We start from the raw sequence: 18,378 nt of genomic DNA, 5'->3' as shown, positions 1-18,378 counted from the left end.
CATTGCCGACGTGTGTGTTAAAGTCTCAGAAGAACTATGGAGTCTGCAGGTGGTCCCCCTTCCAGGAACCACTCAGAGACTCCAAGAAGGCCGAATACTCTCAACTTCAAAAGCATAAACAGTCAGTTTATCCTCAGAGAGGCGACCCTCTGGTTCTCCAATTAGAACTCCAACAAAGTCATGGACTCGTGAGTATCCTCACAGCCGCCCAGTGCCCCTAACCCTGGGCAACTCTCGAAAAGAAGAGAGTCCAACCCTTCCCCAGGATTCTGGTTCCAGATGCCTTGCTGTGCGTGGAGGTGAGCCAAACTATAACTTGACAGTATCGCTCCACCTCCACCAGCTCAGGTTCCTTCCTGCCAGTCAGGTGTCGTTCCATGTCCCCAGAACTAACCTACACCCGACCCTGATTTCCAGCCCTGCAGATGGTGGGCCTACTGGGCAGAGGTTATCAGCCAATAATACCTAAAATAAGGGTTAACAACCAATAATACCTAAAATCATGTGCTTGGACGGTTGATTAAAACCAGTCTTTATTTTGGGTCCTATTTTTCTCGTGCATGTAAACGGATGAATCCCTCCAGAGTTCAGAGAGCTCGTCAGTTGGATGTTAACGCTAAGTAAAGCCGCTGCTTTAGCCTTTAGTTTGCGTCATTTGTGCGTCACAGTGAGCGACATCCCAGTCCTGCAACAAACACATCTGCAAAACCTCCTCGCTTGTTGGTTTTTTTGGGGGTGCTGCTCTTTGCTGTCTGCTACAACACTGATGGAGGCTTAAAAACGCTGCTTCCTTCACATCTCCCCTCTCGTACCGTCTTCACAGAGCAAAAGGGGAGGGAAACACCGGTAACAAGAAAAACAAATATTGAGGAACAACCCAGAGATCTGAGGTTTCTACAGCACACAAATGCGAGTGTAATCCAGTTATGAGTCATATAATCCTTGTGACAGTTTGGTGTCAAGATATGAAGCATTTGTCTCCATGTGGGCGGGGGTTAGGAGAAAGAGGAGAGGGGAAGGAATGCATGAAAAGGATTAGGCAAAAGAAATGGGGCAAGAGAGAGTAAAATGTGAATTAATGCACAAAAATATGCACCGCAAAGAGACCTCACACCGATCTGTGGTCAGCTGCTGTGGTGCAATAATGCGCCTGTGGCAATGGCGGCAAGCTGTGCACGGAGGTAGAGGTGTATGTGTGGGAGAGAGGAGATAAAAAGCCTTTGACTCTAAAAGCAGAGAGAGAGAGAGTGAAGGGGAAAAGGACAGAAGTAATCTGTGAGGATAAGCAAAGCTGCCCTCCTTCCTGTTGAGGTGCATTTATTTTGTTTTGGAAACTTGTGCCCAGCACCACTCACATCCCATCGTTACCCTAACCCATCGTTACCCTAACCCATCGTTACCCTAACCCATTGTTACCCTAACCCATTGTTACCCTACCCATTGTTACCCTAACCCATTGTTACCCTAACCCATTGTTACCCTACCCATTGTTACCCTAACCCATCGTTACCCTAACCCATCGTTACCCTGACCCATCGTTACCCTGACCCATCGTTACCCTGACCCATCGTTACCCTAACCCATCGTTACCCTGACCCATCGTTACCCTGACCCATCGTTACCCTACCCATCGTTACCCTACCCATCGTTACCCTACCCATTGTTACCCTACCCATTGTTACCCTAACCCATCATTACCCTACCCATTGTTACCCTAACCCATCATTACCCTACCCATCCGTACCCTAACCCATCGTTACCCTAACCCATCGTTACCCTAACCCATCGTTACTCTAACCATCGTTACCCTAATCCATCCATACTCTAAACCAAGGGTCCCCAAACTACGGCCCGCCTCCACATTTGGCCCGGGCCCCTGAACAACAACAGAGACGCATTATGATTTTTTTTTTCAGTCTGGCCATGCGATCAAGACTAATACACGCATAGAACATGACATTCTACTGGAACCTACAAAAGGTTCAGTGTTTCCTCTAGGACTTTTTTCTGTAGGGGCAACCCATCCGTACCCTAACCCATCCTTACCCTAATCCATCCATACCTGCTTGTCCTGCGGGCCTCTGGAGGAATGTGGGAAAGCTTTTTTTTTTTTGCCGTTATCATCTAAATGTGCTGCTGATGAAAGTGAAGTGTCAGAACAAAACACTCTGTCACCAGCAGTTATGGTCGTGTTCAAGGAGAGCGTGTTCAGTCTGCCGGTGTGTTGTTTATGCGCTAAGAGGCTCGATGTAACGTGTAGCTAAATGCAGCCAGTCAGGTTTGATAACTCGTAGAGCAGCGGTGTCCATATGCAGCCAGTGGGCCAAAAGCGGTCCTCCAGAGGTTACAGAGACTTTATCCTCCAAACACACACTGGTAAATCTGTGTTAAGGTGCTGCAATAAGAACCCATGATGAAGAGATTTGAGCCACTTTCACCTCCTCCACCTCTGTGACCACTTTGATTACGTGTTTTATAACAACTTTGCTTTAAAGAGAAGCGTGACAAAAATGTGCTGAGTCACAGTTGTCCACTAAATCCTGGAGCTTTAGTCAGCACTTTGCTCTGGGTTTTACCACATTCCTGTTAAGCTCTGAGAGTTGTTTAAACCGCGTTACTTAGTCCAAAATCTACCCCTAAGGTTTCCTACAATGGTGAAATAAATCTACTATCCCTAGTAAGTATCTAGTTGTTTCAGAGCTTTGTTGTGATCGTGGACAGGAATTATTTTCTCTGAATTAACAAAACTGTTAGCTAGAGTGTTTAATAGTTTCACTTAACTGCATGAACAAACTCCGAACCTTACTACTAAGAATGAAATAAATCTACTTGTTCAGGACAAACTGTCCTTTGGAAATATTAAATTGTGGCTGACGATTGTTATGAATGCGATTTAACTTGTAGTTATTTTCTCTAAATTAAACTCCAGACCTGTATTTTTGATCTACATTGAATTAAAATTAATTTAGACAGGAAGGTAGATATAGAAATTATCTTTTCGGTAGGCTCGCTGTCATCTAGGCCTGGTTAATAAAACTACAGCCATATCTACTGGGGACAGAGACTTCATTAAGAGTGAACAGAAAATTATTAGCTAGAATGAGATCTTCAATGTTCACTTGAATGCAATAAACACAAACGTCGCATAAAGTTCAGCTATTAACGAATGTAGTAAATACATTTATTGCGGTCTCCAGTTTTTGTCCTTATCTATTTTTATTTGTGTAAATGTATTTGTTGTGTTTGTAAATTAATAAATGATGTGGTTAAAGTCCTAGTAAGGTGGCTAAATTCAAAATGAATATTTTTTTCCTTGAGTCTTTTCAAAATCTAGGTCATTGAAAATGATCAATAATTATTCATATTGATTGAAATAGAGCTTTATGTCATTTCATTTGTTTGTTGTGTCTCCCAGCCCTGCTTTATAGTTTTACATCAGTCCTTTCTGTAATCGGAACTGAAATGGACAGACCTGAGGACAGTCGGTTCACATCGACACGGAACAACTGATAACTGATAATCACAGAAACTAAAGTTTATTTCCGTTCATTTTGATGGCTTGAAACCTTTTTCTTGCTCTACTAATTATTATTATTATTCTGTCATAGCTCTATGAAAAAACTGTCAGTATGAAGGAAGACATTGAGTTTGGAGCTTGTACTATACATATTTTATTATCGTACTGTGGTTGTAACCCTGTAAAACCCACTGCTGCAAAAATACAGCATCAGCTTATTTTTTGTATTATAATTTTCTATCTATTCGTGATAAATTATATCTGTATATACAGATATAATTATATATATATATATATATATATACACACACACACACATATACAGATATATATATATATATATATATATATATATATATATATATATATATAATTTGTGTTTATATAAACCCAAATGTTGAAAAAAATGAACAAAAAAAGAAAAGTAAAAATAATACATATATTATTTTTTATTTGATTTTTAGTAAAAAAAAATTCTATATTTGAGTTTGTATATATATATATATATATATATATATATATATATATATATATATATATATATATATATATATATAATGTATATACATGTATATCATGTTCTACATTTTTGTCTGCTAACTTTCTCTGACTAAATTAAAGCAGCACTAGACTGTTCTTCTGGAAAACAGTCACTTCTCACATTCACAGTCCACTATTTGCTTTTCCAAACATCCAAAACATCCACAGATCACAGTAATCAAACAGCCCAGCAGGTTATTTTATGTTGTTGTATATTATTTTGAAGTTAGTGGTAGTCGGTAACAATTAATAAATTTGCTGGTCTGGAATGTTCATTATTAACTTCACACGCAGACATTATCATTATAATGTCTGTGTGTAAATTTAAAGCATGAAATACAGTGTTAATCAGTTTGGTTGTAACAGCCTATTCATGCTATTCCCTGTCTGTGTGTTTCCCACACTGCATGCTGGGAAACAAGCAGGGAACATGCGTCCCTTGTGGAAATGTGGTATTAGCTAGAAAAAACAGACTTGACTTGGGGTTTAGTTCCTGCTCAGCTCGTGTTTATTCACATGTAAAAGAAGCTGTTTTTGTTTTTTTGACTGTAGCACCACGCAGTACCGTATATATGCTCATTTCCCAGCTTCTCTGTTGTTTTAGTAAAACACTAGGATAATCCTTTGCTCTTCTGAAATGTAGACAGATTCAACCTTTGGCTCCGATGTGCCCTGAGTGTAAATGTAGAATGGCAGGCGTAGTGAATGATGGGAGTCATTTTACCGCCTTGCTATTGATTGTTGTTCATCTTTGCTGCTGTTGTTTACGTCGCTGTAGTGGTGATGCCGTGGCTGTGGGCATCCTGTGTGGGCTGTAGAATGACCTTGACTCGCTCTGAAGCTCTGCTGCTCTTTGACTGGCTGGCAGGCTGGCACACAGAGAGCCCTCTGTGGTCATTGTGCCCTGCTGGCATCCTGAAACACTGACTGAACGCTCTACTATCTAACCCTTGAGAGGAGAAAGAGACGACTGTCCCGCTGTCCCACTGGAGCTACTGGGATTGAATGACTGCCGTCTCCTCAGACTGTCCACAGCAGGGACAAGCTGCAGATTTACTGAGCAGGGCATGAAGGAGACTGCAATAACTGGACGGCTGTTTTATGGGACAGAAGGGAAAAATGACGCAGATGCATCAGTGTGATGACACATTATTGTCAAAATAGATTGGGTAAATCAGAAAATGCTGTCAGGATGTGAGAACAACTCGCTTCCAGATTAGAATTTATTGTTTTTGAGGAATTCTCTGTCCAAATACCAGAGCATAAAACTACATTTAAATCTTTTCTGTGAGGCTGAAAGCAAAGTTATTTGATGAGAGGCTTCACATGTACAGTACGATGCCTCTCAGTAGCGATGAACCTGTACGTTTGTGTGTTGAGTATGTAATAAGACTAAGTGACTTGGATAATGGGTTCTATAACAGCAAGAGTCATTTTATGTGGTAGTACCAGTATACAGGAAGTCCTCGACTTACGTCGGAGTTCCATTCCTACAGTGGGATGTAAGTTGATTTATGCCGTAAGTCAGAGCTGTGGCGAAAATGTAAACAAAACCATTATGTGTTTGAATACCAACGACTTTCAGGCATGTATGAATCATTTTAATAGATGATAACAGAATATTGTAACGGACTGATGTTGTTGATGTTGAGGTTTTAACGTTTATTGTAGAGTTCCAGCTAGTTGATGAGCAGAGCGGATGAATACGTCGTCACGTGGCGCTATCAGACTGCTATCATTCTCCAGTTGTACTCCACCTTGGATTAGTCTACATTCGCTAACTTTTTACCTTCATTATGGCTCCCAGCATAAGTCAGTCTCTTCTGATGCTGGAAGAAAAGGAAAGCGTCTCCATGGAAGTGAAATTAGATAGAATAAAACGCTGGGAACAGAAACACCGGCCAACATGGATCAAGTTGTAAAAACAGGTCAACATGTTGTAGTGACCCTCTGTGATGAATGAGTGAGACTTTATCTGGTTCTCTGCTGGTTTATTGAACCTTCACACAGGATACTGTGGGCCGTAGCCAGAAGAACTAGAAAACACCCATAACTTAGCTCCAGAAGAACTAGAAAAACCCCATAACTTAGCTCCAGAAGAACTAGAAAAACCCCATAACTTAGCTCCAGAAGATCTAGAAAAAACCCATAACTTAGCTCCAAAATAACTAGAAAAACCCATAACTTAGCTCCAGAAGATCTAGAAAAAACCCATAACTTAGCTCCAAAATAACTAGAAAAACCCCATAACTTAGCTCCAGAATAACTAGAAAAACCCCATAACTTAGCTCCAGAAGATCTAGAAAAACCCCATAACTTAGCTCCAGAATAACTAGAAAAACCCCATAACTTAGCTCCAGAATAACTAGAAAAACCCCATAACTTAGCTCCAGAATAACTAGAAAAACCCCATAACTTAGCTCCAAAATAACTAGAAAAACCCCATAACTTAGCTCCAAAATAACTAGAAAAACCCCATAACTTAGCTCCATAAGAACTAGAAAAACCCCATAACTTAGCTCCAAAATAACTAGAAAAACCCCATAACTTAGCTCCAGAATAACTAGAAAAACCCCATAACTTAGCTCCAAAATAACTAGAAAAACCCCATAACTTAGCTCCAGAATAACGAGAAAACCCCATAACTTAGCTCCAGAATAACTAGAAAAACCCCATAACTTAGCTCCAGAATAACTAGAAAAACCCCATAACTTAGCTCCAGAATAACTAGAAAAACCCATAACTTAGCTCCAGAATAACTAGAAAAACCCCATAACTTAGCTCCAGAAGAACTAGAAAAACCCCATAACTTAGCTCCAAAATAACTAGAAAAACCCCATAACTTAGCTCCAGAATAACTAGAAAAACCCCATAACTTAGCTCCAAAATAACTAGAAAAACCCCATAACTTAGCTCCAAAATAACTAGAAAAACCCCATAACTTAGCTCCAGAAGAACTAGAAAAACCCCATAACTTAGCTCCAGAAGAACTAGAAAAACCCCATAACTTAGCTCCAAAATAACTAGAAAAAACCCATAACTTAGCTCCAGAATAACTAGAAAAACCCATAACTTAGCTCCAGAATAACTAGAAAAACCCCATAACTTAGCTCCAAAATAACTAGAAAAACCCCATAACTTAGCTCCAGAATAACTAGAAAAACCCCATAACTTAGCTCCAGAATAACTAGAAAACCCATAACTTAGCTCCAGAATAACTAGAAAAACCCCATAACTTAGCTCCAGAATAACTAGAAAAACCCGTAACTTAGCTCCAGAATAACTAGAAAAAACCCATAACTTAGCTCCAGAATAACTAGAAAAACCCCATAACTTAGCTCCAGAATAACTAGAAAAACCCCATAACTTAGCTCCAGAAGAACTAGAAAAAACCCGTAACTTAGCTCCAGAATAACTAGAAAAACCCATAACTTAGCTCCAGAATTAGCCGCCGTTCCCAGCTCTCTCTACTGCTGACTCTCAGCCAATCAGAGGTGAGCTAACTAAACATGACACGTTCACTGACATCAGGTAAATCTGGAACTGAACAATAAACACTGAAACCTCAACATCAACAACAATATCAGTCTGTTACAATATTCTGTTATCTTCTAGTAAAATCATTTATACATGCATTAAAGTCGTTGGTATTCATGACTTTATGAAGAAATGATGGATATCGTGATGCACGGAACAGATTTGTTTGCGTTTTCACCAGAGTTCAGACTTCCAGCGAGAATCTGCGTATGTCGATCCGTTCTAGCAGAACTCTGATGGAAGTGGAGGACCTCTTTAGTGGTTTTTGTACCGTTTGGCTGCAACAAACCAATCAGTACTGGTCGGTGTCATCAGTCCTGAAATTCTATATAGGTGCGTCTCTAGATATATTTGAGCTGTTTGTGTGATTGAAGTTCAACACTGTAATATTCTGTGTATAATAACTGTTGAGACTGACTGAATTTTTAAGTAACTGTCTGATCACAATTAATGTGACTGATTGTTGGGTGAGAGTCATTTTCATTAGCACTGCTAGTTTTACAACAGCAGTTTGATTTGTCTTTCTGGAAGGTCTTTGGTTCTCACTAAGTTGCTGCCATATCAAACACTTAATTTGGCTGTAAAAGTTGATTGTTATGACAACACATTTATGCAATCAGATTTACAGTATTGTTATATAATACGCCTAATACTGGTGGAAGGTACGACAACACTCACCTTTATAACCCTGACATCTACACATCTGATTGATCAACAATTACCTGACTATACACCACGCTTAACATTAATGAATAAATAAAATAACACTTCACCTTTTCAATTCTGCACAGACCTTTCATGGTATTAAATATTTAGTGTAAATGTTTTTAATATTTAATGTTTTTTGTCTCATTGTGTCTGCAGGCTTTCAAAGAGATGCTGTATGCTGCTCAGGACCAGGCCCCATCCATCGAAGGTAACACACACACACACACACACACACACACACACACACACACACACACACACACACACACACACACACACACACACACACACACACGTTGTTTGGCGTCTGAGCTCCGACTACATGGAGTGTAAAGTGGTTCTTACCCTGAACAACTAGCAGGGATCTGATGCCTGGAGATGCTTTGATAGTTTGTGGCTTCACTTGTAGATTCCTTGATTCAGACTATTAAAAACAGTATTTATAAAATGAAGTTTTGCTTTGTTTTGTCAAAAGCAGCAGGATGTTTGCTCTTCACTGTGTTAATATGAACAATGTTTATCCATCAGCATCTCCCTTGTGAAGCCCAGAGTGCATCCAGTCAGGTTTAAAAGTCTTTTTTATCTGAATGTTTCTTAAACTGTAGACTTCCACAGCAGCAGCACTCATGCTTTGTAAACATTTTGCAATGAAAACCAGTGGACCTGGCAGAGACAGCGCCACTTCTCTTTGACATCGAGGCTGGCACGTGCATTTCTTTACCTCCTATTATTTTGTGCAGGGCTACCTCATCCTGCAATATTACTTAAATATGTGTCTTTGCAAAAATGCACGAACAAGAGCCACAAAATGACCAAAATTTAAGGCCTCAAAGAGTCTTCAAATGTCTTAAAACCAGTTATCACAGGCTTGTTTTTTTCATGGTGTAATGACAGACCTCTTTGTGTCGCTGCACCACACACACTTACAGTAATACCAAACAGTGTGACTGGCACGGTACGCCTTTTTCTGGTATCACTTCTTTCATCTTATTTTGATAGAACAAACTGTCACCGCTTAAAGGGGCGCTCTGACGCCACGCAAGGTAAACGTCAGACCCAATCATGTCACAGATCACTTGCTCTGTTTTTGACTCCACTTGTTCATCTGCCAGCTGCCCATCGATCTGATGCCTGAATTGGACTGCATGTCATTAGTTTTCATGAGTGGGTCATCAGCCCACTGACCCACTCAGCAGTCACACTGCAGTATTCCAGTTCAGGGAATGGCAGATACTGTCTGTCCTCTGAAGCACAAGATGTTTTTAACCTCAGGTTCAAACCTATTTCAGGCTCTAGTCTGTGTAAACTTTTCCATGACAGCAGAGAGAATCAGTCTGTCAGCAAAACGTCAGGTTTGTTTGTGCCGTAAGTGCAGTCCTGTACCTGAGGAGGACGACACTCATACAGCCATCTTCTAACCCTAACCCTAATTAAGTTGTGTGAAGTGTAGGAGGTCCTCGGTTTACGGTGTCCTCGATCTACAGCGTTTCGTCATTACATCAGAACTGGTTACATGGAACTAGTTGATGAGTGGAATGGATGAATACGTCGTCACACGGTGCTATCAGACGGCTTTGTTTCCATTCACTGGTTCTGCTCCACCTTGGATTGTGCTGCATTCACTAACTTTTTACCTTCATTATGGCTCCCATCGTAAGTCAGACTCTTCTGATGCTTTAAGAAAAGGAAAGCCGTCTCCATGGAAGTGAGATTAGACAGAATGAAACGCTGGGAACAGAAACACCGACCAGCATGGATCAAGTTGTAGAAACAGGTCAACATATTGTAGTGACCCTCTGTGATTGAGTGAGACTTTATCTGGTTCTCTGCTGGTTTATTGAACCTTCACACAGGATACTGTGGACCACAGCCAACGCCAGAATAACTAGAAAAACCCATAACTTAGCTCCAGAATAACTAGAAAAACCCCATAACTTAGCTCCAGAAGAACTAGAAAAACCCCATAACTTAGCTCCACAAGAACTAGAAAAACCCCATAACTTAGCTCCACAAGAACTAGAAAAACCCCATAACTTAGCTCCAGAAGAACTAGAAAAACCCCATAACTTAGCCCTAGAATAACTAGAAAAACCCCATAACTTAGCTCCAGAATAACTAGAAAAACCCCATAACTTAGCTCCAGAAGAACTAGAAAAACCCCATAACTTAGCTCCACAAGAACTAGAAAAACCCCATAACTTAGCTCCAGAAGAACTAGAAAAACCCCATAACTTAGCCCTAGAATAACTAAAAAAACCCCATAACTTAGCTCCAGAATAACTAGAAAAACCCATAACTTAGCTCCAGAAGAACTAGAAAAACCCCATAACTTAGCCCTAGAATAACTAGAAAAACCCCATAACTTAGCTCCAGAATAACTAGAAAAACCCCATAACTTAGCTCCAGAATAACTAGAAAAACCCATAACTTAGCTCCAGAATAACTAGAAAAACCCCATAACTTAGCTCCAGAATAACTAGAAAAACCCCATAACTTAGCTCCAGAATAACTAGAAAAACCCCATAACTTAGCTCCAGAATAACTAGAAAAACCCCATAACTTAGCTCCAGAATTAGCCGCCGTTCCCAGCTCTCTCTACTGCTGACTCTCAGCCAATCAGAGGTGAGCTAACTAAACATGACACGTTCACTGACATCAGGTAAATCTGGAACTGAACAATAAACACTGAAACCTCAACATCAACAATATTAATCTTTTGCAATATTCTGTTATCTTCTAGTAAAATCATTTATACATGCATGAAAGTCGTTGGTATTCATGACTTTATGAAGAACTGATGGATATCGTGATGCACGGAACGGATTTGTTTACATTTTCACCAGAATTTAGACTTCCAGCGAGAATCGGCGTATGTAGACCCGTTCTGACAGAACTCTGACGTAAATCGACAGCCCCTTGTATTTTGGCCAAATTGTACAAGTTTCATATGTTCTCAGACAGGGGAATTTGCAAAGTTATTTCCCTCAAATAAAGGGTTTTCTTGAGAAGCCTTTTAGTTTTGCATTTTAATTTTTTTTTAGCAGGAAGCCATTTTAAGAGTTTGATATCTCCAGAAAAATCACTTCCACAGCCTTGAGATTTGGTAAGGACAGAAAATAGTTCCCAGTAGATACAAATTAAAGTTTTTTTTCTGTAAAAGCTGAAAAAAATGTCAACTTTTCAAATGAGGGCAGAATTGGGACCCCAGAAATGTCCTTTGTAAATGTGGATGTATGCATATTTCTTACTAAAAATACAGCCTTTGGCAGACATTTCACCTGTTTGTGAGGCAGCCAACATCAGTACAATTTCATTTGATTGATTTCTTTGTGATTGAAACACATCAGGACAAGTGAAACAGGAGATCTATGCACTACTAAAAGCAACAATGATGGCTCACCCTGACTTTTGGGTTTTAGCACAATAATACCATTTAAGTTATTTTAAAACACTAATGGCCTGGTTTTAAGATCTGTTGTCTCATTTTGTCTTCATCATACAATGGGGAGGAGCCATTTAAGGGGCCAGAAAGGCTCTTTGTCCAACCATAAATCACACATTATTTGTCCTGTCGCTGTTTATTGATTGAGGTTTGAGTAATCTGGGATGATAGTTATGGATTCTGAGACACTTACAGCATCACTTATGTTTTCTGATCAGTCAAAATTGCATAAGTAGGACATCATTCTACTCTCTGTCCGTGCAGCAACACTCACTACGGTACAGTCGACACTTTCAATCAGTGAGGAATGGTGGGCAGTGATCTGTCTTACGGTACAGCCACTGTGTCATGGAGGTGACTTTATTGTTTACGTAAACAGCTTTAAACACATTATTAAACTCTGTTCTTAGTGTCCTGATGACGTTAAATGACACACATTACAGATGCGACTTCACAGTAAATTACAGGCAATAATTGTTTAAACCTGTGTTTTGTTAACGAACAGCTTGGATCTTGTTAAAGTAGAATCCTGTCAACGGTTCCATGGAGGTCGCATTAGAGCACGTTAGGGAAGCAAGATAAATCTGTGTCAGTTCATGCAGTTTTTAGCCATGCTAGCAGCTGTGTGTTTCTGTCAGCCAGTACAAACATCATGTGAACAACTACTGGAAGGACTGCCTGAAGTACAGACATTTGCTGTTTCCAGAGGATGAATTGTCTTGACTCCGGTGATCCCCTCACTTTTCATGCCACGATGAGAGTGACGTTTGTGGCTCTCAGTGAGATATCTCAGCATGATCCAGATTTTCTTGACCCCTTAACGATGAATTGTGTCATTGGACCCGAATTTTTCCTATTTTGGCAACATCAGTGTGACATTTTTCATTTGTTTAATACTTTGGTGTACGACTAAGGAAAACATCTAAAAAACTGTTTTGATTAAGTGGATTGAAGAAATTGAGGAAATTAGAAAAAGTGACAACAAATGTTATACACAGTTAATACACAGGGATATCGATCACCATCACGGTTGTGGCTTCAACAATATAAAATGATTAACTGTGATGTCGACGTTTAAAATGGTCCACTCATTGAAAACAGACGCTTTTGTAAATCTAACATTATAATGCCTTTTTTCAGTGTTTTCATAGGATTTTTTGACCCGTGTGAGCTGCTAGTTTACAGTATCTGAGTGGAGACTAGAGGCTTCTCCAGCTAGCATCATCCATAGCATACATGTGAGGCATTTAGGAAGCATCAGTAAATCGTAGTGTCCGTCCATGAGCAAAGGGTGCAATTTTATTTATGTCTCCAGGATATACTCTGAATTTAAGTGAAGATGTAGAAGCTAAAAGTTTGTACATTAGTATGAATGTAGCACAAGATGGAAGTGAAGACAGTGCTCTAGTTAATTTAATATAAATCATGATGTTCAAATTGATGAAAATAGTCATCTTGGCTTTAATCATACAGCTCTACTGTGCAGAATACTTCATATAATAAACTGCATGTACACACTAAATCTAAGCAGGTTTTGAGTATTGTGTGTTCACGCTGGAACACCAGCTCGTTTAAAACGGGTAATTAACTAGATGTCTTATATCCTATCTGCAGGAAAAAATGTTGCTTTGTAGAGTTTGGAATTGAAACACAGCTTTAGTCTTCTAGGACACTGAAAGTTCTAGTCTGATTGATAATCTGTTGATATGGTTTGTGCTCTGGTGGCGTTTGCTGTTGGCATTGCTCATTGACTGACTAACCGGCAGCCTGACTCCATCTCTTTATATGGTGCTGTTATATTCAGAGGAGTAGTCAGTGTGATTCACAGGGATTCTCATCTTCCTCCTAACGATTAAATCCACCTGACTGACATCTTCTTTCATTTCCCCCTCTATTTCGGTTTATTTTAAGATTTTTGCTGTGACTTGTCTCCAGCTCAGAGGTACAGCTGACTATATATTACCGTCTGGAAAATGACTAATGATGTATACAGTAGTCTGTAATTGTCCCGAAAGCACCTGCTCACCGGAAGAAGTGACGCTATTTTAAGAAATGATTGACCTCTTCTACTTGATCACAAAGTTAGACTGTGAAGCGGCTCTTATTACTTACTCTTTATTCAGTCCAAATTAATATCAAGCAATGGAGAAAATCAAGATCTACTATGACCTTTAAAGGAAGAATCTGAATTTTAGGCACATAGGAAGACTTTAGAGATGTTAAGCATTATACTTTCATGTTGCTTATTACATCAGTCCCACTTAGGGCTGAGTACCGAACTTCGGTTCTTTAATGGCACCGACCAAAATGTTTCGGTAGTAATGAGTATCGAAATAAGCCTCGTCTTTCGGTTCCATGTTCCGGTACTTATCACGCGATTATGATAAAGCAAACCTGTGATTGGCTGTAACATTACACGTGATTGCAGCAAGCCGGAAAAAAACATGCTGCCCATTCACAGACAGGTTTCACATTGGGTACATTGACTTTACTGCAGTTGTGTAGCGTGTCGTCGAAGCAAGAGTACCTGGCTGCAGCAGGAGGTCCCTCTCCGTCGAAGTGGGAAAAGATGCCTCTGAGGTCTAAAACGTGGCTCTACTTTTGTAAAATGGACGCCAATAGTGCGCGGTGCAGTATATGCCAAAGCCGGTGGTAAACTCCATCTAAGGCTAAATACCGGCACGAGACCGATAGTCGACAAGTACCTGAATGGAAAGTTGAAAATAACTTTGAAGAGAGAGTTCAAGAGGGCGTGAAACCGTTACGGGTGGGGTCCGTGCAGTCCGCCCGGGGGATTCAACTCGGCGGGCCAGGGGCGGCCGCTCGGTGCAGGAGGGTCCCCTCGCGGGACCTCTACCCGGGTACGGGCCGTCCCCCGCCGGGCGCATTTCCTCCGCGGCGGTGCGCCGCAACCGGCTCCGGGTCGGCCAGGAAGGGTCCGGGGGTGAAGGTGGCTCAGTATGTACTGAACTGGACATTGCTTGCAAATGTTCTTTTGCACTGGAAAATTAAACTCAAGATGTGAAAAGTAATGTGTAATGCAATTTTCATTCTGTTAGAGTATATATTGTAAAACTGGTATTGAAAAAAGTATCGTTTAGGAACCGGTATCGAAGTGAAGGTATCGGAATTGGTACCGGTATCGAAACTTTTAGATTGATACCCAGCCCTAGTCCCACTAACCATCTGTCACTCCACTTATCTTCCACCTCCCTAAAGATCCATCAGTCTTTTTTCCTTTTGCTCATTTTCTTTCCGTTACACTCAGTCTCTCTTTGTCTTTGACTCTCGTTCTCCATGTGACTGCTGCTGTTGAGTTGAGTTTTGAGCTGACAGTGGACATTTAAAAAAACTGAGGTGATGATCATTGTTCTGACATGATTTTAGAGACTCTTCAGTCAGCAAAGGGTGGGAATTGTTGGTTTTGATGTCAGATTGTTGATTTTGGTGTCACATTATTGATTTTGGTTACACAAAGACATTTTCTGAAACTTTCTGGCCTGCAGCTTGGAAAGACGATGCTGAATCTGTAACTGTTAAAGTATTAGAACATTAAAATTAATCCGAGTGTCCCTGTAGATTATTTTCTCTGCAGCTATGCTAACATCTCATCTTACACTACATGGATATGGTATAATATAGTAGAATCTTAGGTAGTACATGAGGTCCTCAGTTTACGGCGTCCTCGACCTACAGCGTGTCATCGTTACATCAGAACTGGTTACATGGAACTAGTTGATAAGTGGAGCGGATGAATACGTCGTCACATGGCGCTATCAGACGGCTTTGTTTCCATTCTCTGGTTGTACTCCACCTTGGATTGTGCTATATTCACTAACTTTTTGTCCTTCATTATGGCTCCCAGCATAAGTCAGTCTCTTCTGATACTTGGAAGAAAAGGAAAGCCGTCTCCATGTGTCTGTCTCCACTGCAACGTAAAATCTGCATTCGTCCAACTAGTTAAACTCGTGCTACAAAATGAATCGCGAGTCGCAACAAACTTGACTTCTTTACTGTGGATTTTGATACTCATTACAAACGGAGTGAAAACTGCAACAAAAACAGAATAAAACAACATAAATGGGTGTAAATAAATTGTTTTAACTGAACCAGTCAGTCCAGAAATTGAGTTAATTACTACATTGTCTCTGTGGTGTTTTCAAAGTAGAAAGCTGTACCTGTGTAAAACTAAACATCGCAGTAGCAGACAGGAAGTGACAGCTGTCAGCAGACAACTTCAAAATAACGGCTTTTCCAAAAAAAAAAAACGTACATAGATAATTCTGCCTTAAGGGCAGCACGCCATGGAAGTGAAATTAGATTTATTAAAACGCTGGGAACATAACCACCGTTGAGCATCGACATTATTAGATCAGGTTGTAAAACAGTTCAACATATTCTGTTATCTTCTAGTAAAATGATTCATACATGCATGAAAGTCGTTGGTATTCATGACTTTATGAACTTACATCAATCTGTAGGAACAGAACTCCGAGATAAGTTGATGACCTCCTGTATGTTGTTTTTTCCTTCCATACGTCACTAAATTCAGTTCATTTAATTATTTGAACAATCACTGATTCAAGACTATAAGTCAACCCCTACTCAACTCGAATGCCGTGTTAGGATGTTTGACTTTGACACTGTCAGAGATAGTTCTCTATAATTTTATTCTCTCAACAGTAGTAAGTGAATGACAGAAAAATTACAAACATGCAGCACAGAATTCATAAACAAGCTGAGGAATGAGGTGTTGGTGTTGTCAGCTGTCCAGACAATGTGTGCTCAGTCCTGTCTTTAAGCTGCTCTGGGCTTGTTTATGGGTTGCACCAGCATGGCTGTAAAAGTGTCACAATTAAATTCACCTAAATTACAGATGCAGCTTTCATTTTGGTGAGCGACACAGATAGTTTTATTTCAGCAATGCATCGAATTTCCATCTCTGAAATTGATGTTTTCCACTTCAGCTTAATAGAGTCAGCTTTGAATGTGTTTGCAGCGTCTTGGTTATAGATCGTATAGAAAGATGAAGGCAGTGAGGTGTGGTGTCACTGTTTAGTTTAAAGCTCAGAACTGCTGCTCATGGTCAATGCTATTTAATTTTGAGCCAGATCCTAAAGGGCACTCATTGAAATACTTATGAAATACTTTACAAGGGCTAATGCTAGCTAACTTAGCTACTTATGCCACTTATGCTTTTAATGCACCACACACACTCACCTTGGGGGTAGGTCTGGGTTGGCTGACGCCCCCCCAGCCTCCCCACTTTTAATGCACCACATGACACTCAGGGTTACACTACCACGATGCTGGGATAATGTTTCCCGTTAGGGATCGGGAGACATATTAATAGGAGAGTAATGGGTGAGTTTCACAATTATGGCCTCTCTGGTGGGATCTGGCCCCCCATACGGCTATGGGGCGGCGGGGTGCACCATCATCCGTGTCGCTGTGGCTGGGGGTCCCCGGGGCCGGGGGGCCGTGGCCTGTGGGGGTTCTCCTGCGTGTCCGACTGATCCCGGCTGGTACGGTGGCTCTTGCTGGGCTGCGGGATCTGGATTGGCTGTCCCGGTGGGTGCTGTGGATGTGGCGCGGGCTGGTTGTGTGTGGTGGCTCTGTCCTGGTGGGGGGGTTGGTTCATGTCGCGGGATGTGGGGCCTTGGGTGTGCTGTGCTCGCCCGGGGGCTGGTGCGGGTGGGTATGCGGGGTGCCCCCCCGTTGGCGTTGCCGGGCCCCACCACTCTGTCCATTTTTGCCCTCTGGACTCACATTGGGTCCCGGCTCCGGTTCCCTCTGGCCGGTCTCCTGTGGCGGCCTGCCCGGTGATGGGCTGGTTGCCGTCCCTTCGGTGGGACGCTCTGCCCCTGTGTCTGGCTTCCTGGCTGCTTGGGGCCGTCGGCCCCCCCCTGGGGTGGGGGGTGGGTGGGGGCTGGGGCGGGCGGGGTTGGGGCGGGCGGGGTTGGGGTTTGGGTGGCGGGTGGATCCTCTTGCCCCGGGCTGCCTGGGTCGGTCTGGAGTGCTGGGGGTGTCGGCGGCTGCACCCTCTTGTCTTCGGGGTCCGTGTGGTACGCGGTGGCCCCGGTTGCTCTCTGGGGGCGCTGCCCCGTGGCTCCTCGGCCTGTGGGGGGGCGCCCTGTCGGCTTGGCACTGCACTGCTGTGATGGCTGTTCTGGGCCTCGGGGTCTTTCACACTTGCATGTGCATGTTTGCTCAGGTCCCACCAGCTCCTGTCGAGTTCCGCTGTTGAGCAGTGATGGGACCCGCCGGAATGTGCTGAGACTCTCTCCAGAGTCTAATTTCACACTAAACCCTCTCTCCTTTTCTCTAGTATCTTCCTCTAGTATCTTCTGGCCTATTCCACTCTATACTAACATGACACCCACAACTATGGTGTTCAGTACTGTCTGGCTAATTATTCATTTATTTATTTATTTATTTATTGTTTGTTTGGTTTTCTGTTCTCTTGTGTATATGTTTGTTTGTTTGTCTTATTGATGGGTAATTATTAGTTGAGAATAACACAACACCTGATATTCTTCAGCTGTAATAGCACCGCTTGCTAGTCCCTGTCCTTGTCCGTCCCCTCTCGTCCTGTCCACCCCTTTGTTTCCCCTCACATCACCACTGAGGTGTA

At 41.7% G+C, this 18,378-nt stretch overlaps 1 protein-coding gene across 1 annotated transcript in view; it reads left to right on the top strand.

Moving 5' to 3' along the window:
- LOC110958020 (xenotropic and polytropic retrovirus receptor 1 homolog) overlaps positions 1–18,378 on the top strand; it is a 72,055-nt gene that overhangs the window by 16,854 nt on the left and 36,823 nt on the right. The window contains exon 2 of the mRNA XM_051952911.1: positions 8,459–8,510. Within this exon, the coding sequence (XP_051808871.1) occupies positions 8,459–8,510 (52 nt within the window). The remainder of the gene's footprint in view (positions 1–8,458; positions 8,511–18,378) is intronic.

Source organism: Acanthochromis polyacanthus, chromosome 9, assembly GCF_021347895.1.
Source record: "Acanthochromis polyacanthus isolate Apoly-LR-REF ecotype Palm Island chromosome 9, KAUST_Apoly_ChrSc, whole genome shotgun sequence".
Taxonomy (NCBI): Eukaryota; Metazoa; Chordata; class Actinopteri; family Pomacentridae; genus Acanthochromis; species Acanthochromis polyacanthus.
The sequence above is the reverse complement of the archived record's forward strand: the minus strand, read 5'-3'. Positions and strand labels throughout refer to the sequence as shown.